The following is a 17,563-nucleotide window of genomic DNA, read 5'->3' as shown; positions in this document are numbered from 1 at the left end:
TCTCTCTCTCTCTCTCTCTCTCTCTCTCTCTCTCTCTCTCTCTCTCTCTGAGTTTTTATGTACTTTAGATATCAGGGTGACTGCCTCATAGAATGAGTTTGGCAGTGTTCCTTCTGTTTCTATTTTGTGGAATAGTTTGAGGAGTATCGGACTTAGCTCTTCTTAAAAAGTCTGGTAGAATTCTGCACCAAAACCATCTGGCCCTGTTTTATTATTTTGTTTTATTTTGTTTTGTATTTTGATTTGGGAGACTTTTAATGACTGCTTCTATTTCCTTAGGAGTTATGAGGGTGTTTAGATAGTTTACCTGATCTGAAAATCTTCCATTTCTGTAGGGTTGTGGGTCCCACGTCTGTGTTGCCACAGGGCACAGTGGCTTGGGAAGGCAGGAGTTTGACTGTGCTTACCCAATGCCAATGCCAAATGGGGCGGGTGTTGGGCTGTAGGGAAGTGACCAGGTACCACTTGGGTGTGGGAAAATGCAGTCTGAGGCACAGGACAGCTGAATCTGATTGGGGGTACCCCAGGCCTGCAAAGAGGCTGGGACCATAGAATTCCCAGGCTCTCGGACACCCAGGCACTGCTGAAAAGAGCTGAGAATAAAATCTGGGACTGGGGCTGAATAAAATCTAGCACTGGGCTGAGGGAAAGGGGGCAGGGGGTGGGGGGGTCCTCTGGCTGGCCCATAGTGATTGTCCTTGGCCTTGGTGGTTGTGGCTGGGAGTGCAGAGAGGCCTTCTACAGGAGGTTAGACACTGGCCTCGTAAGCAAAAACCTCCATGGCTCCCCACAGCAGATCCCGATGAAAAAAGACAGCCTGTGGTTCCAAATCATTTATTGTCATGGTGAAAAACGGATGTGCAAAACCATACCCCACTTCTAAGGGTGGGTCTAAGATCAAATACCTTTTGCAAAGAGGAATGTCTGGGAAGGAAAGCTTATTGGCTAAGCTCTCCAGGCCTCTAGGTTCATGATTAGAATAAAGATCTGTCTTGAGTCTACATGACCACAGGTCACATCCTTTTCCTATTGTCTTAGTCTGAGATCTTAGGGATGCCTCATCTACATGTGGGGGGTTGGGGAGTTGCCCTTATATGACTGATAGTGACAAATCTATGGGGGGCTGTGGCTACAAGACAGGGGCCTGGTGCCTGGGAGCAGACAAGGCTCCTACCGTCCCTGCAGGGTCTGTAGCCCAACCTAAGACTACGCTACCTTTCACGGTCCACTTCCCCAGACATTTCATTAAGGTTTTTCAATTTTGTGGACTACATATTTTGAAGTAAGACCTATAATTGTTTGAGCTTCCTTGGTGTCTGTTGTTTTGTCTCCCTTTTCATTACTGATTATATTTGTATACTGTCTTTCTGTCTCTTGGTTAGTTTGGCTAAGGGTTGGTCTAACTTGTTGATTTTCTCAAAGAACCAGTTCTTGGTTTTATTGATTCTTTGCATTGTTTTCTTTGTTTCTAACTGATTAATTTCAGCCCTGATTTTGATTATTTCCTGTCTTCTACTTCTCTTTGATATGCTCGCCTCTTTTTTTTTTTCCCTAGAGCTTTCAGGTGTACTTTTAAATTACTGATGTGAGAGCGTTCTAATTTCTTTATGGAGGCACTTAGAGCTATGAACTTTCCTCCTTAAACTATTTGCCTTCATTTTCATTGAATTCTAGAAAGTCTTTAATTTCTTTCTTCATTTCTTCCCTGACTCAGAGATCACTGAGTGGAGAGTTGTTCAATTTCTAAGAATGTGTAGTCTCTCCTGTGCTTCTGTTGTTATTGAAGTCCAGCCTTAATCCATGGTGGTTTGATAAGATACAAGTTGCTATTTCAGTTTTCTTGTATCTGTTGAGGCTTGGTTTGTGATCGACTATATGGTTAGTTTTAGAGAAGGATCCATGAGGTGCTGAGAAGAAGGTATATTCTTCTGTGTTTGGGTGAAATATTCTTTCCATGTCTATTAGGCCCATTTGATTCATAATGTGTATTAGTCTCATTGTTTCTCTGCTTAGTTTTTGTCTGGCTGCCCTGTCAGTTAGTGAGAGTGGAGTTTTGAAGACTCCCAGTATTAATGTGTGGGGTTTTATGTGCGATTTAAACTTTAGCAATGTTTCTTCTACAAGTGAGAATGACTGTGTTTGGGGTAATTGAGATATCATCTTGGTAGATTTTTTTCTTTGATGAGTATGAAGTGTTCTTCCTTGTCTCTTTTGATTAATCTTGGTTGAAAATCTATTTCATTAGGTATTAAGATGGCTACTCCAGCTTGAGTCTTAGACCTGTTTGCTTGGAAAACTTTTTTCCAGCCCTTTTCTCTGAGCTGATATCTGTCTTTATGGCTGAGTTGTATTTCTTGTATGCAGTAGAATGATGGATCCTGTTTTCACATCCATTCTCTTAGCCTGTGTCTTTTTATTGGGGAATTGAGTTCATTGATGTTGAGAAACATTAACGACAAGTGATTGATATTTCCTGTTATTTTGATGTTGGTGGTATTAGTGTGTGTGTGCGTGTGTCTGATTTCCTTGTTTTTGCTGGTATGGAATTACTTATTTCCTGTGTTTTCTTGGATGTAGTTAACTCCTTTGGTTGGAGTTTTTCTTCTAATATTTTCTGTAGGGCTACATTTGTGGATAGATAGCTTTGAGAGTCTCTGTTGAGACATTGGGTGTCATTCTGACAGGTTTGCCTTTGTATGTTACCTGGCTTTTTCTTTCAGTATTCTTTTGTTGTTCTATAAATTTTATGTTTTGATTATGATGTGTATGAGGACTTTCTTTTCTGGTCCAGTCTAGTTGGGGTTTGATAAGCTTCTTATATGTTTATAGGTATCTCTTTCTTTAAGCTGGAAAAGTTTTAGTTAGTTAGTTAGTAAGTTAGTTAGTTTTTAAGAATATTTTCTGGACCTTGGAGCTAAGACTCTTCATCTTCTTCTACTCCTATTATTCTTAGGTTAGGTCTCTTTGTGGTATCCCAGATTTCCAGCATGTTTTGTGTCAGGAATTTTTTAGCTTTAGCATTTTTTTTTTGACTGATGTATCAATTTCTTATATTGTATCTTCTTCGCCTGAGGTTCTGTCTTCCATCTCCTGTGTTCTATTGGTGATGCCTGCATCTGTTGTTCCTGTTCTTTTCCCTAGGTTTTCCATCTTCAGGAATTCCTCAGTTTGTGTTCTTTTTGTTGCTTCAAGTTCCACTTTTAGATCTTGGACAGTTTTATTTACTTCCTTCACCTGTTTAATTGTATTTTCTTGTATTCTTTAAGGAAATTACTTGTTTCCTCCTTAAAGACTTTTATCTAATTCTACTTTTCCTATACTTCTTTAAGGGATTTATTCATTTTTTCTTTAAAGGCCACTATCATCTGTATACGATTGGATTTAAGAATATTTTTCTTATGTGTTGGTTGTGTTAGGATATCCAGGGCTTGCTGGAGTGGGGTAGCTACACTTTGGAGGTGTAATGTTGCACTGGCTCTTGTTGATTGTGTTCCTTTGAAGGCCTTCAGCCATCTAGATGGCTTTGGTCTCTGTATGTTCTTGTCATAGTCCATATTGGGAGGAAGGAGAACCTCAATGGCCCTGGTGTGGCAGACCTGTGATGGAGATCTTTGGGCTGTATGGTTCCAGACCTGCAGTTGTGTATGTTTCAGGAGCTTCAAGTCTGATGAAGGTAGACTGAGAGGTGGGAGGAGAATGGAGGTTCCCCTGGGATAGCAGGCTGCTCAGGGCTTGGCTTAGCCTTGGGATTCACTGGCTTCTTAATTGGCAGTACAGGTTTTTGGTTTTTTTTAACACTGAAACTATAGATTATATAGGACATATTTATCCCCTGAAATGTGAGAGAATTCAGCAGGAAAGTTACATAGATGAGTATACTAGAATGATAGCCTTTGAAATCTTAAAAATATTGACCAAGGTTATTGATCTGGGGGTATAATTTTCTAATTTAAGCCATTTTGTCATTAATTTTTTCAGAAAGTTATTAGTATTTTTAATTGATCACCATAAAATTTCCTGCTGTGCTTTTATATTTCCAAAGCCTATTTTTATTCCTAATTTTATTCTGTTTTCTTTAGCATATTTATGAAAGGTCAGTTCTATGTAAAGCCACTATTCTGAGCAGAATAATTTATTTACCTTATTATTCATGCTGTATTTCTGGCTTATTTTATAACTTACAGGTTGCTTTCCTTATCACTTCCTTCCTCCCATTTCTGTCCCTTTCTTTCTATTATCTATGAATTGACTGCTCAATTTATGTTTGATTCTGTCTTGTTTAATAATGAATGCATTCGAGGCTATGGGTTTGTCTATGAGCATAGTCATTTTAATTTTGCAGCTATCACACAGGAGAAAGAAATCAATAATTATTGAACAACACACCCTGTCAGATGCTGTGTTAAGTGTTCCACATCCTTCCTCATTTGCAGAATGGAAGAACTCATCCTGCTTTGTGAGTCTGTGGGAAGCCTGCAGGGACAGGCGTAGGGGTACGGCAGCTAGCGCTCAGGGGTGTGGTATAAATGGAGGTTATCATCCTGCTTCAGAGTCCGATTCTCTCAACTATCCCTACATTTTATCACCATGCTGGCAATTGAGCTACAGCAAAGAAGGGAGTGTTCAAGGTCTCCAGGTCACCTGAGGAGAAATGTCAGGGCAAGATTCCATATGCAATCTGTCTACAGAAACCTTCCAGACACAACACTCTCCTGTGCAAGTCATGGGACCAAAGCCAATGGAGCAGAAGAAGAGGAGCAGAGCAGTGGATAAAAATAACTACAGGATGGGCCATGCTCCTGCCTCAAACCTGCGTGGTCTCTGCCTTCTCCAGTTATATGTGCATGCATGTGTGCACATATGTGTATGGCATATGCACATGGAAGCCAGAGAGCAACTTCAGCTGTCACCCATCTTTAGCTACTACCCACCTTGACTTTTACAATACGGTCTCTCACTTTCAGCTGAAGTTTACCAAGTAGGCTAGGCTAGTTGATGAGCAAGCTTCAGGGATCTGCCTCTGTCTGCCTCCCTGGTGCTGGGACTATCAGAAGGCTCCACCACATCTGGCTTTTTCCTATGTATTTTTCACCTACTTTTATTTATTTTTAAAGTATTTTTTAATGTTTGAAAGTATAATACAATCATCATTCCTTCTTTCTCTTTGATCCCTCTATCCCCTCCCTTTGCTTTCTCTCAAATGCAAGGCTTTTTTCTTTAATTGTTACACCTACACATACACACACACACACATTCCTGAAATATAAATGCAACCTAATCGATCCTATAATATTACATTTACATATATGATTTGGGTTTTACCATTCAGTGTTGGATAAGCAGTTGAGGGGCTCTTCCCTGTAGAAGACTATTTCTCCCACTCGTAGCATTCCTTAGTTGCCTGTAGTGTTTTGGAGACCTCATGGCCCTTCCTCCTTCCATGTTAGCATGTCTATTGGTATCATTTTTGTTTGATTCATGTTTAGGCAGCTATACTGAAGAAACTTCATAGGTATAGCGTCTCTGGTATTCAAGGAGATATAGTCTCACAGTGAATTTCCTGTTCTGGCTCTTATAATCTTTCTGTCCCCCTCTTCCCCCAGTGATCCTCAAGCCTTAGGTGTTGGGTTTGCATTGTAAACATATTCCTTAGAACTGAGCACCATGTGATCTCTTGTTTTCTGCATTTCGATAGGTTGCAGTTTTCTTCAATGATTTCCATCCATTGCAAAGAGAAGTTTCTTTGATGAGGGGTGAGCACTATACTCATCTGTGAATATAAGGACAAACGTTTAGTTAGATGTTGTGCTGGTTTAGTAAAGTGGTGGTTGTAGGTTCTCCTCCAAGATCCATGACTTCACTAGCCCCTGGCAATTGGCTAGATTTCAAGTATCAGGCATGCTTTCCTGTTGAGTAGGCCTTTAACATGGGACCTGGGGACCAAGCTCAGGTTATCATGCTTGCTTGAAAGGCAAGTACTTTACCACTGAGCTATGCCCCCAGGCTTCCACCTTCTTTTCTATTCCTGTGAGTAGAGCTTTGGAACTGAATGTTTTCACTCAGATAGCAGACCTCCTTTGAGACTTGTAACCCCTTTTCTAGTAGTAGTGACAAGCCATTGAAGTGTCCCCACATTGTTTTAAAACAAACTCTGCAGTCAGTGTGTATGACCATAGCCCCTCAGGGAAGTTTTTCCTGCTTGTGTGAATTGGAGCGCTTTTCAAGTATGCCCTGCCCATGCTTATAACGGGAGGGGGGTGCCCCATAGGAGGACAGCCAAACTGAGCCTCTCCTGACATCTGATGGGGTCAGTGAAGGCTGGTATGAAAATGTCCTTGCTTGAGAAAATGCAGGCACATGCACCTTCACATGTCCTCGGTCCATGTTGTCACTGGGAAACCCTGGCAGTGCACGAAGGACTGAAGGGTTGTCCATGATGTAGGTCTCTGTCTTTCCATGGCTGCTAAGACCCAGCTCTCTGCAGACTTCTATGTCAATGTGAAAGGGAACAATAGCAGAACAATTACCAAATTATCCAAGCATATACAATAGGCAGAAAGCAACACAAAGAGGTCACAGAGAAAAATACCCTGGGCTCCTTGAAGGAAGCAAATCCAGAAGGCTGATGGGCACTGAAGTAGGAGCCATAGCTTTATTCCTGCATGTCCTAAAAGTGCCCAAAGATCCCACAGAGGAACGCTGAGAATACTCACATCTGCTGAGAGTCCTCTACACTCATCCAGATTTGTCACACATTGACACTGTAGTATTCCTCTTCAATGACCAGCAAGTGTGTGTGGGCTAGAGGCCAGGAAAGGATAGAGGTCTTTCATGCTCAGTCATGAGCATGTGGGGAGAGGTGGGCAAAGACCTGAGAAATTCAAAGCACGTGTCCTCTGTAGCACATGAGTGGAGTCTAGAGTTGGGAACAGCCAAGCTGATCTCTGAGGCATGCTGTTTCCCTAGGAAAGCTCTTCTTGAGAAAACTGCAGCCCTGATATTTCTCTGAGACTCATCTGATAAATGGATACTATTCACTGTGTTTTCATAAAACACAGGCTTGTTGGTAGCAGACAGGCTGAGTACTTGATAGAAAGATCTTCAGACCTTATTTATGAGGTTTTCTTGAGTGGTTTCTTTGTGCATTTATTGCCTGTCTTGTCAGCTGCGTGCCCACCCCTTTGACACTTGCTTTCCTGAGAACAATAAAACCTGAAGAACAAAGGAAAGTTTCCTAATTCATATTTTAAGCACCTATTTAAGAATTAACCTCTATCCCTCAAGGGCAAGATGAATGATATTGTTGATACCACACTGATGCAAAAAAAGAGGCAAGAAGCTCACAGCTTTTCGTTGTCTTTTATAAGGATTTATCCTTTGGCCCTCCTCACTTCATTCTGGAAGGTGCAAGCAGATTTGACATCCAACAAGGAAGAGCAGGTAAGACTTCATAGCTCCAATCCCAGCCTTCTGCCTTGATCTTCACATGGGAAATCATTATCTTAAGCTAAGTTCATAGATAAATATCCTGCATCTGGCTACTATCTACCTATACCTACCCTGTATACTGCCACCAGCCCGTACTCTGCCCTTTTGGCTTTCCCCTACCTGGAGAAAGGTGTCTCAGGGTACGTTTGTGATTTCTGCTCTGAGCACAGTAGCTGGCATGAAAGAGCATTCAGAAAATTGATGGTGTTGGCAGTGAAGGAGGGAAACTGAAAGGGGGAAAATCAAGCATTTAAAAGGCTCACAGTGATACCCATGGGGAAGGTCAAGGCTCCTAATCCCTCCATGGGAAATGAAGTAAACTCCTGCATGGGCTGGATAGTCCCCTGCATAGAAATAGTCAGGGCAAACATTAGCTAAGGAAAATACTGATGTGTTTTCGGCAGTTGTATAAAGTATCATAGCTCACTCTGTTCAGTGATTAAAAAAAAAATTGCTATGTTGCCAGCCCTGTACAACTCTAGGAAAAAGTATCAGGGAGCAAGTTGAACCCCATAATTACTGAAGTCTATCTGGGGCTTCCCTGGCATTCCTCATCAGACAGTGCTCTACCCCTACCCCCGAATTTTAACTGTTCCAAACTCTGAAAATGTTTTCAGAATCACATGGTATCACATGAAGAAAATTATATACCTGATCTCACATGTGAAGTCACAGTCAAAATATATATGTAAAAAATAAGGCTTAAGAAAAGTAAGTCTGGCCGGGCGGTGGTGGCTCACGCCTCTAATCCCAGCACTTGGGAGGCAGAGGTAGGTGGATTTCTGAGTTCAAGAGTTCGAGGCTAGCCTGGTCTACAGAGTGAGTTCCAGGACAGCCAGGACTACACAGAGAAACCCTGTCTCGAAAAACCAAAAAAAAAAAAAAGAAAGAAAGAAAGAAAGAAAGAAAGAAAGAAAGAAAGAAAGAGAAAAGAAAAATAAGTCTGAGTATATGAAGTACATGTACGGAAAACGTAAAGGAATTCATATTTAGATTTGGGTCTCATCCCCATATAATTTATTATGCATGTGAAAATATTCTAAAATTTAAAATAATTTAAAAATGTTATAGTCTCAAAGATTTCAGATTGATATTCACTCTGTACTCATAGGAAGATTTGGTATACAGTACCCATAATATTTACGGGGTGGGATTTCCAGATACAACCAGTTGCCTCTTACGGCTTTATCCCCTCTCAGGAGACTGCTGGTTCCTGGCAGCACTGGGGTCCCTGACCCAGAACCCACAATGTCTGCAGAAGATCCTGATGGACCAAAGCTATTCGCATCAGTATGCTGGGATTTTCCAGTTCCGGGTATGTGTACCACAAGTGTACTCTCCTATGATGAGAAGCTCTTATTGGCCATGAGCATTCTAATGGCCTGGGAGCCTGAGATAAAAGTGACATCTGTACATCAGTATTCCCCCTCCTCGTCCTCCTCCTTCTCTTCCTCCTCTTCTTCCTCCTCCTCTTCCTTCTCCTCCTCCTCCAAAACACTGTTCTGCTTTTGATTTATTTATATGGCCCAGTCACACATAAAGAAGAGGAGAGCTGAGATGTTTGCATAGAAATCAAAAGGTAGAAACAGGATGTAGTGAAGTTCTGTGGGCATGCTGTGTGGGGTACATAGCAATTAGTGAAAGAATCACTGGCCTAGTACCCGAAAGGTAATGAGCACTGAGTTCTTGCCTTTGGTTCCTGTGCTATGCTGTGGTACTCATGACAGGCTCGGAAATCACAGCATCTGGGAGGATCAGTTCTGCTTTGTTATTCGTTCCTCTTTGCTCAAATATCTTGGTAATCTTTGCACATTTCTCTTCCATGGGAATTTTAAAACAATTTTGTCTAATTAAACAGAAAAGCCACTGTGATGTAGAATAGAACAGCATGTAATTTATGTATTAATTTGAGAAAATTACATTTTTATTGTTTTAATTATTCCTTTCCAGAAACAAAGTATATCTTTCTATTTATTTAGGACTGATTTTATGCCTGCCCATAAAATGTTACAGTTACGTTTTCGTATTGGTGCTGTATCCTTCTTGCTAAATTTATTCTCAAATATTTTACACATGTATAGCCAATGTGAAGTTCTTTTGGCTTTTCTTCCCCACTATCCAAGTAAATATTGCTGGAGAAAGAGAGAGATCACCACTCTTCCATAGTAAACTCTCTGGATACCTCACCGAATTCTCTCTCCTTTTTCTGTGATAGAATCTGAATTACTTTGCTTACCTAACGATGTGATCTTCAAGCAGGTGCAGTTGTTCCTCCTCTTTTCATGACCATAGTCATTATTTTTCTCTTTTGCTGTGTCATACTCCCTGAATCAGAGTGACATGAGTCAAACTAGTACTTCCTAAGGATTTTAGTAAGGGTCTTTCCTGATGCTATCAGCCCCAGTTTGCTAAGAGTTTCCTTAGAATGTGTGTGCCTGTGCCATGTCTGAAGTTATTTTCTGTGTTATGTTATTTTTAAGTCATGTTTGAGCTACGCTATCTTTGTGATGCTATTACATCCTTGGTTATTTGAAATAGTTTGAGTAATGTTTGCTAATCAAACATTCAGCGAAGTAGACCAAAAGGGAAGCATAACAGACAACAGACAAATCTTTTTAAAATATGACTTCTTTAACTCTTCTACAGCTATTCATTGGTTTACATAACTTGTTTCTCTTAGAGTTAATTATTTTCTTAACTTTATTTTTGAGATAATATATTTATATCATTTCCTCCTTTCCTTTCCTCCCTCCAAACTCTCCTATATGTCTCTCCCTGCTCTCTGTCAAACTCATGGCCTCTTTTTTCATTAAGTGTGTGTGTGTGTGTGTGTGTGTGTGTGTGTGTGTGTGTGTAATGTTACTTGCTTGTATGACTTATAATTTTCATTGTTGTAGAAAAGTCCAGTGTAGGTGACACTGTACTGTCAAACCTTAAATCTCTAAAGAACTGTCTCTCCCTGGGGTTCAGAAATCTCTCTAGGATACATTCAGATGTGTATAATTTTAAAATTACTCTTCGGGGCAGGAGAGTTGACTCAGCAGTTTACCACACATATTGCTCTTACATAGGACCGGATTCAGTTCCTAGCATCCATAGTGAACGGTTTCAACCATCCATAACTCCAGCTCCTGGGTAACTGATGTCATCTTCTGGCCTCTTTGGACACCTGGATTCACACACATACACACAGACACACACACATATATGCATATAACTAAATTTTAAATCTAAACTAAAAGGAATATTCTTGGGCTAGAGAGATGACTCAATCATGGCAGCATGCACATGCATTGACATACATAGACATACATGCATGCACATAGACATACATGTACAATACACACATACTCTTTCCTGAGGGTGAGTGAGACATCCAGCAAAATCCAACTAGACAATGCTAAGTCTTCTGACAGGCTTCCTAGTGATGTTGTGCTGATAATGATCCAAAAACCACACTAAGGGCATTGTAGAACATCCAGAACTGAGCTGAGCATAGGTTCACCACAGGACTACCAGCATTGCTGGGCCATGCCTTGGGTGGTTAGAATAACCAGAGAGCCAGCATGACACACACTGCTCTTCTATGTAACAAAGATAGCCAGACAATTTCCCCAGGACCCTTGGTTCATACAATGATTCTGCCTCTGTACTTATCCTAAGTCTGATGGCCTATGTTTAATCCCAGTACCCACAAGGTGGAAGGAAAAAGCTGTCTCCAACAAGATGTCTTCTGACCTCCACATACATGCTGGGCTACACACACACACACACACACACTCACACACACACACACACACACACACACACAGAGAGAGAGAGAGAGAGAGAGAGAGAGAGAGAGAGAGAGAGAGAAATGTATTAAAACCTCCCCCACATATCAGCTACAGTGCTGACTCTGTAGGTCTCTTTCTATCACTGTGAACTTGGACTCCACTTCTAGAAAACACACAGTGCCCGTGCACCTAGGATGCTTTGCCCAGAAAAATTCTTATTTCCCGGTCAGGCACATGACATTGGAAAAACGGCATCTGCATGGTTTTTGAAGGATTTAAGCACTATCCATATGTCTGTCTTCTTCACCCAGGAAACACAGGCCACGGCTACATTCCTGACCATCAGTCAGCTTACTTTTTTGTCCATATTGCATATTATTTATGCACATATATCAATGCTTATTTTAAATACACACACCTGGCAACAGTCATTCTTTCTGGTGTTCTTGCATAGAAAAAGCATGTTTGATCAATCCTACTAGTGAGAGAAGAATGAGATGTTAGTGATTTCTAAGACAAAACTGCCCATAATAGCCCCCTTGTCCCAGGGCACCCTTGTGCGTTTACCATGACACCATTCTGGGTGCTAAATAAAAGAGCCATAAAAGTTGATAAGCCACAGTCCCTCAGAGCCACACTGTCCCTCTCAGTCTCGTCTGATCTCAGTCTTAGTCTTCTAGGCAATTTTTTCATCTTACCATCATTTGACAGACGGGAACTGACTCAAGGTAAAGTAAGTGTCTTGCCTAGTGACTGTCATTAAATAATAAGAGGCAAAACCAAGCTCCAGACACAGTTCTACCAACTGGACACTGTTCACTCTATCTACACAGGAGTAGTCCAAAGTTGAATGAATGGCCTTCTTGTCTACCCTTTGGGAACTGCAATTAATTTTCCTTGATGACCCTCAATAGCATCCCTGTTTCCCGAGCTTACTGGTTGCTTCAGGAGGAACATTCATCCAGCTGTGCCACCACCAGCTGTAGTGCCCTGGCTTGTTAATGACCATGAAAACATCTTTTCCTCATTCCTACTCACATTTCAGTCTCTGTCTCCATCCCCGCTCTGACAGCGTATCCTCAGGTATGTGTGACAACCCTGAGACCTCCAGCTTTGGAAAGGGTGGAGTGAGGGTGAGTGCTCACATCCACCCCCTCCCCTTTAGCAAGCCCACCTGGGGGAGACTTACCTTCGTCCAATTCAGCCCTAAACTGCAAGTCCTGATGCTCCATCCAGCCCCATGGAAATCAACAAAGATACTTGGAAGGCTGGCTTTGTAATGAATGCTCCTCATTTGTTAATGTCCCCGGGTGAACCATTTAGGGTTGAATACTAAAGATGAAAGAAGTCTGCTTTTGAGAGGAACATCTGGTTCCTTTATGCTCTTAGCAGCAAGAGTGCCAGGCACTTTCACTTCTCTCTTACAATAGCAAGGCCAGTGTGACATGAGGACAGAAGGGCCAGAGTTGGGCTGTCACTGTTCAGTCCTCCTGAGCCAGCCTTATAGTTCTGCCTCCAGGCCTTCGCCCATTCTGTCTTCATTATTTGAGGTGCATTTGCAATATGCCTGTCATGCTTCCTTCTTGGAGCCCTGAGCTCCAGGTCAGCTGTCCTGTCTTGTCACAGCCCTGTATCTGCCACCCATCATGCTATTTAACATATGTTCCCTCTGCTGTCTTGTGTGTGCAAGAAAGATCTGAAGTCTCCTGTGTCTGTGTGAAGCTCACAAAGGATATGTCAAATTAAGCTACAGTTAATTGCAAAGCTGAAGTACACCCCACACATCCTTCCTCCCTGCCTTGATTTTCCTGAGCTAGTTGCCCTTATTTCTCGATTTGTGCTTAGTTTTTTTTTTTTTTTTCCTTTGCCGCCGGAGACAACATGCATATGCCCTTTGGGCTGGGATTTTTCTCTGGATGAAGTTTTTTGCTGGGACATGGAAGATGTGGTACAACAATATTTTGGCTTAGGTCAGAAAGTTGCAGAAACTCCCTCCTGCCCTGGCTATACTAAGGCATATCCCTGAGCTCCTGTCTCTGAAGGAGAAGGTTTCTCAGTGGAAGGGCATGCTGAGACACAGGAGCTCAGGACCTCACAGATATCCTTGTCTTTCTTCTAGTTCTGGCAGTGTGGCCAGTGGGTGGAAGTAGTCATCGATGACCGCTTGCCTGTTGTAGGCAAGAACTTCCTCTTTGTGCATCCTCGCAGAGACAACCAGGAATTTTGGCCCTGCCTGATGGAGAAAGCCTATGCCAAGTAAGTGTGGGAAAGTCTCTCTTCCCAGTTCAATGCTGGCTCTGCCTGCCCTGTGTCTTGCTGGCTTCCTGCCAGCTGGCCCTGCAGCTTATATATCTCTTCCGAATGGAAGCAACGTCCTGGGCATGGTGACCCACACCTTTAATTCCAGCTTTAGGAAGCTGAGGCAGACAGAACTTTGAAGCCAGCTTGATTTACATAGTGATACCCAAGCCAGCCATGGCTACATAGTTAAACCTTGTATCAAAACAAACGAAGTCCATTTGAACTTTTGTTACCAAGCAAAACAATCTCGTAAATAATTGCCAAGTGCAAGGTTTGGTCCTGGGGCTGGGAGGAGGGACCCAAGACACATAGTGAGGTATGGGATAGGCAGCTGTAAGCTCATGTAACATGGATGATAGGCAGATATAGGAATCCAGATGAAATATAATTGTACTTGGCATCTGAAGGAGAATAGATCCAGGAACCTCCCATGGGTATTAGAAGCCAGGATGCTCAAGATCCTTCTATAAGATAGAATAGTATTTCCATATGCCCTAATCATCTACATATATATTAAATATAATATCTAACATGATGTCAATCCTATGCAAATAGTTGTTACACTGTATTGTTTAGGAAATAAAGTCAAGGGATATTTGTTCATGCTCATTACCGATGAAATTGGTTTCCAACATTTTCAATCCACAGTTGGTTTAAAGGTTTGAGAGTCAAAGGGCTGACTATAATTCTTTTCCTAGTCTGATGGGGGATAGATGGGGAAGTGATCCTGACTCCCTGTCCAACATCGAGACAAACTGAGGTTGCTGGAAGAGTGATTGACATTTGAATGGGGGTGGAAGGATGTATAGGACTCTACAGAGAGGGAAGAGTTATATGTAAGACCAGTGAGAAGAAGACAGATAAAAGCTTTGGGAAAACAATTCAAACTGTGGTCCAGGAACTGAGGGTCGTGTGAGGCTGCCATGAGATGGCATTTGATTGGGGGATGGTAGATGAACAGGACTTGCTCCTTCTCTTATGGTCCACACAGGATGTTCAGGGACAAGCTCAGAATTTGTGTGCAGCCCAGATCACATGTTTTCCTTGGGCTCCAATGGTTGCTTATTCATCAGATGCCCACTGAACATTTTGCCATATGCCAGGCACTGTGTTGGGTACTGCCTCAGACACTTGAGCAGTCTGCCTCAAGTGAGAATGCATAATGATACACATATGCATATCTATACAGAGTAAGGCACTGTTTAAAGACTCTTATTATGACCAAGAGAGATTCAGCCTTTCTACAACCAAAAGAAAATGCAAATAAGATAAGACGGCATCCCTCTATGCTCTTAGACTGAAAAATTTAAAGTAAGACCAAGTGACTGCTAGTATGTGGGGATCAAGAAAACAGCCTTGAAGGGTATCCCCTGAGGAAATGTCCAACAGGCCACTTGGCTACACTTAGATTACTCACAGGCACATGTCACCACACCCAGTGAGAACACTCCCAGAAGGGGTTCTAAGAGGACAGGCTTGGGAAGTTCCCACTGGCGCTGCAAGTATGATGTAAAATCCCCATGCCAGGAGACATGGGTACCATGGGGTGGGTGTGCTACAGGACAGCCTCACAGCAGTCAGAAGCCACAGGTGCAACCTATGCCCAGGCTGATCCCCAGAGGGTAAGCTCTGAACAAAGAGGCAAGAGGCACTGAGCAGTAAAATACAGCACCATTTATGGACATGAAAATTATATCCAATGCAGTATGCATTTTATAAGAACACAGAAGAAGCAAGCATTGCAGATTTAACATCCTGAAATGGTTGTGGGTAAAGAGGAAAGAAAGAGAGGGGGTGGGGACAGAGACAAAGACAGGAAAAAAATGAATAAAGGGAAGAAGGAAGGAAGGAAGGAAGGAAGGAAGGAAGGAAGGAAGGAAGGAAGGAAGGAAGGGGCCCAGAAGTCTGCCTGACTTACAGTCTCATCTTTGCCCCTTCCACTACCTTCACCTTCCTCAAGATACTCCACCTCCTGCACCTCATGGAAGAGCTTGGCTTCATGGCTTCTCTCTCTCTCTCTCTCTCTCTCTCTCTCTCTCTCTCTCTCTCTCTCCAGTCTTCTCCTTTGACCTTATCTCCTGTTCCTTTTAAGATTTCACTTGCAGAAACAATATGGCCAAGTTCATATTGAGTCCCCATTGGCTTTCTCAACCATGTCTAGGGCTCAGTGGCCCCCGAACCATGGGAGCAGCAGCTATGGACAAGACTGTTTCCTCAGAAGGACAGCTGTGGGCACAGAAGTCCATGAACAGACACAGAGAGAACAGCACTTCAGAGAGGGGGCAAGGAATCATAGAGCCATAGCTCACAGGTGAAAGACACCAGGCAACCCACATACTTGAGAAAAGGAACAGAAGAAAGAGTCATAGGGTTGAAAGAAGTTGAGCTTCCAAGCCATCATGAGACCATAGATGCAAGCAGTTGGTCCAATCCCTGGATCCCTTGGTCACATGCCTGGGACTCCATGCAGCAGGATTGCAGCCTGACTGGATTCACAGTCTAGATGAAGACGTTCCTCCACACCTCTTTGTGTGCATTCTTTCTTTCTTTTTTTTTAAAGCAATTTGTGAAAAAGTAAAGTTGTTTCTCCCTTCTATTGTTGAGAAGATCTGTGTGTTCGTTCGCATTGGAGAAAGAAGTCCAGATGACAGCCAGGGCTATTGAACCAGAGCAGGCATTCTGGGAGGTTAATTCACTTCTGAGCTACTTACACAAACATCGCCATTATCTTTCCAGGATAGATCCCACCCTTACCACTTCTGGGCTTCATTTCCCACCCCTTTATAAAATGAGGTAGCCTGGTGTTTCACTGGGAGAATTAGAAAGCTCGAGGACGGAAGTGATGACTTTGACCCCGTTTTGTTAAACGGCCGACCTAAAGCTTGAAAAGAAATGGGAGACTAGGACCAAATCCCACATTCTACCGCCTAAAGAAATCTAGCTGGGGATAAAATGTTTCAGACTATAAAAGCTAAAGCTTTAGCCCCACACCCACCCATCCAAGGAGGAAAGTTACAGAACACACAAGTGAAGGCAGGCACTGCAGAGCCAGAGAGCTAGTAGAAGCCTCTGTGAACACCAGTCCTCCCTCCTGTGAAGGAATGAGAAAACTAAGTCTCAGTGAGAGCACTTCGATTGCCCAAGGTCACACAGTGGTCAAGCCCAAGCTGGGAACGATACCTGCCTCCGTTGTTACTTTCTTTCGGCCAGTTCTTGATGTTGTCAGTGCCACAGAAAGAGATTGGTCTTCTGATTTGGTGTCTGACACAGGGACTCCCACACAAATGTGGAGAGCACGGCTGTCTCTGGAAGAGGCTACTGTCCCTCTGAGATCATGGAAACAGCCCAGTGAACATGTACATTCCCAACTCCTACTTATCACTGTGCTGGGGAGTCTGAAAGTAAATTAATCAGATTGGTCAAGTGTCAGGCAGAGCAATATATGTTTGGAGATTGGAGAGATGGGGACAAGATCTGACAGGCTTCTTATCAGCCATTGCAGTGCTTCTGTGGGTAAAGACTCCGTCTCCTGCAGGCTGAGGCTTAGGCACCCAGATTCTTCTATCAGAGCATGGTGATAGTCATTTTCCTGAGATGATGCTGAAGTGAGGGATAGGACAAGGCTCACTCAGAATTCCTGGGTTCAGGAGACAAAGCATAGTGACAGCTGTGGTGAGCACCTCTCACTTTTTCTCTCCCCATCTCTTTTTCTCTGTGTCTCTCTCTTAATTTTTCTTTCTGTTTCTCTGTCTTTCTCTGTCTTTCTCCTTCTAGCTCTGTCTTTTTGTCTCTTTCTCTGTCTCTCTGCTCATATGTCTCTCTGTTTTTCTGTCTTTCTCTGTCTCTCTCTTTTCTATTTCTCTCTTTATCTCTCTCCATCTTTCATTCTGTGTATCTTTATCTCTCTCTGCCTCTGTCTCTGTGTCTCTGTCTCTCTCTGTGTCTCTGTCTTCTCTCTCTCTCTCTCTCTCTCTCTCTCTCTCTCTCTCTCTCTCTCT

General features: G+C 42.6%; 1 protein-coding gene across 2 annotated transcripts in view; it reads left to right on the top strand.

Annotated features, from left to right (window-relative positions):
• Window positions 1-17,563, top strand: part of Capn13 (calpain 13) — a 74,605-nt gene that overhangs the window by 11,964 nt on the left and 45,078 nt on the right. For both annotated transcript variants that reach the window (XM_028778992.1, XM_028778993.1), the window contains exons 2-4: window positions 7,368-7,440; window positions 8,688-8,803; window positions 13,384-13,520. In XM_028778992.1, coding sequence (XP_028634825.1) covers window positions 7,368-7,440; window positions 8,688-8,803; window positions 13,384-13,520 — 326 coding nt within the window. The remainder of the gene's footprint in view (window positions 1-7,367; window positions 7,441-8,687; window positions 8,804-13,383; window positions 13,521-17,563) is intronic.

This window comes from Grammomys surdaster, unplaced genomic scaffold (assembly GCF_004785775.1).
Source record: "Grammomys surdaster isolate TR1022 unplaced genomic scaffold, NIH_TR_1.0 343, whole genome shotgun sequence".
NCBI classification, from domain to species: domain Eukaryota; kingdom Metazoa; phylum Chordata; class Mammalia; order Rodentia; family Muridae; genus Grammomys; species Grammomys surdaster.
The sequence above is the reverse complement of the archived record's forward strand: the minus strand, read 5'-3'. Positions and strand labels throughout refer to the sequence as shown.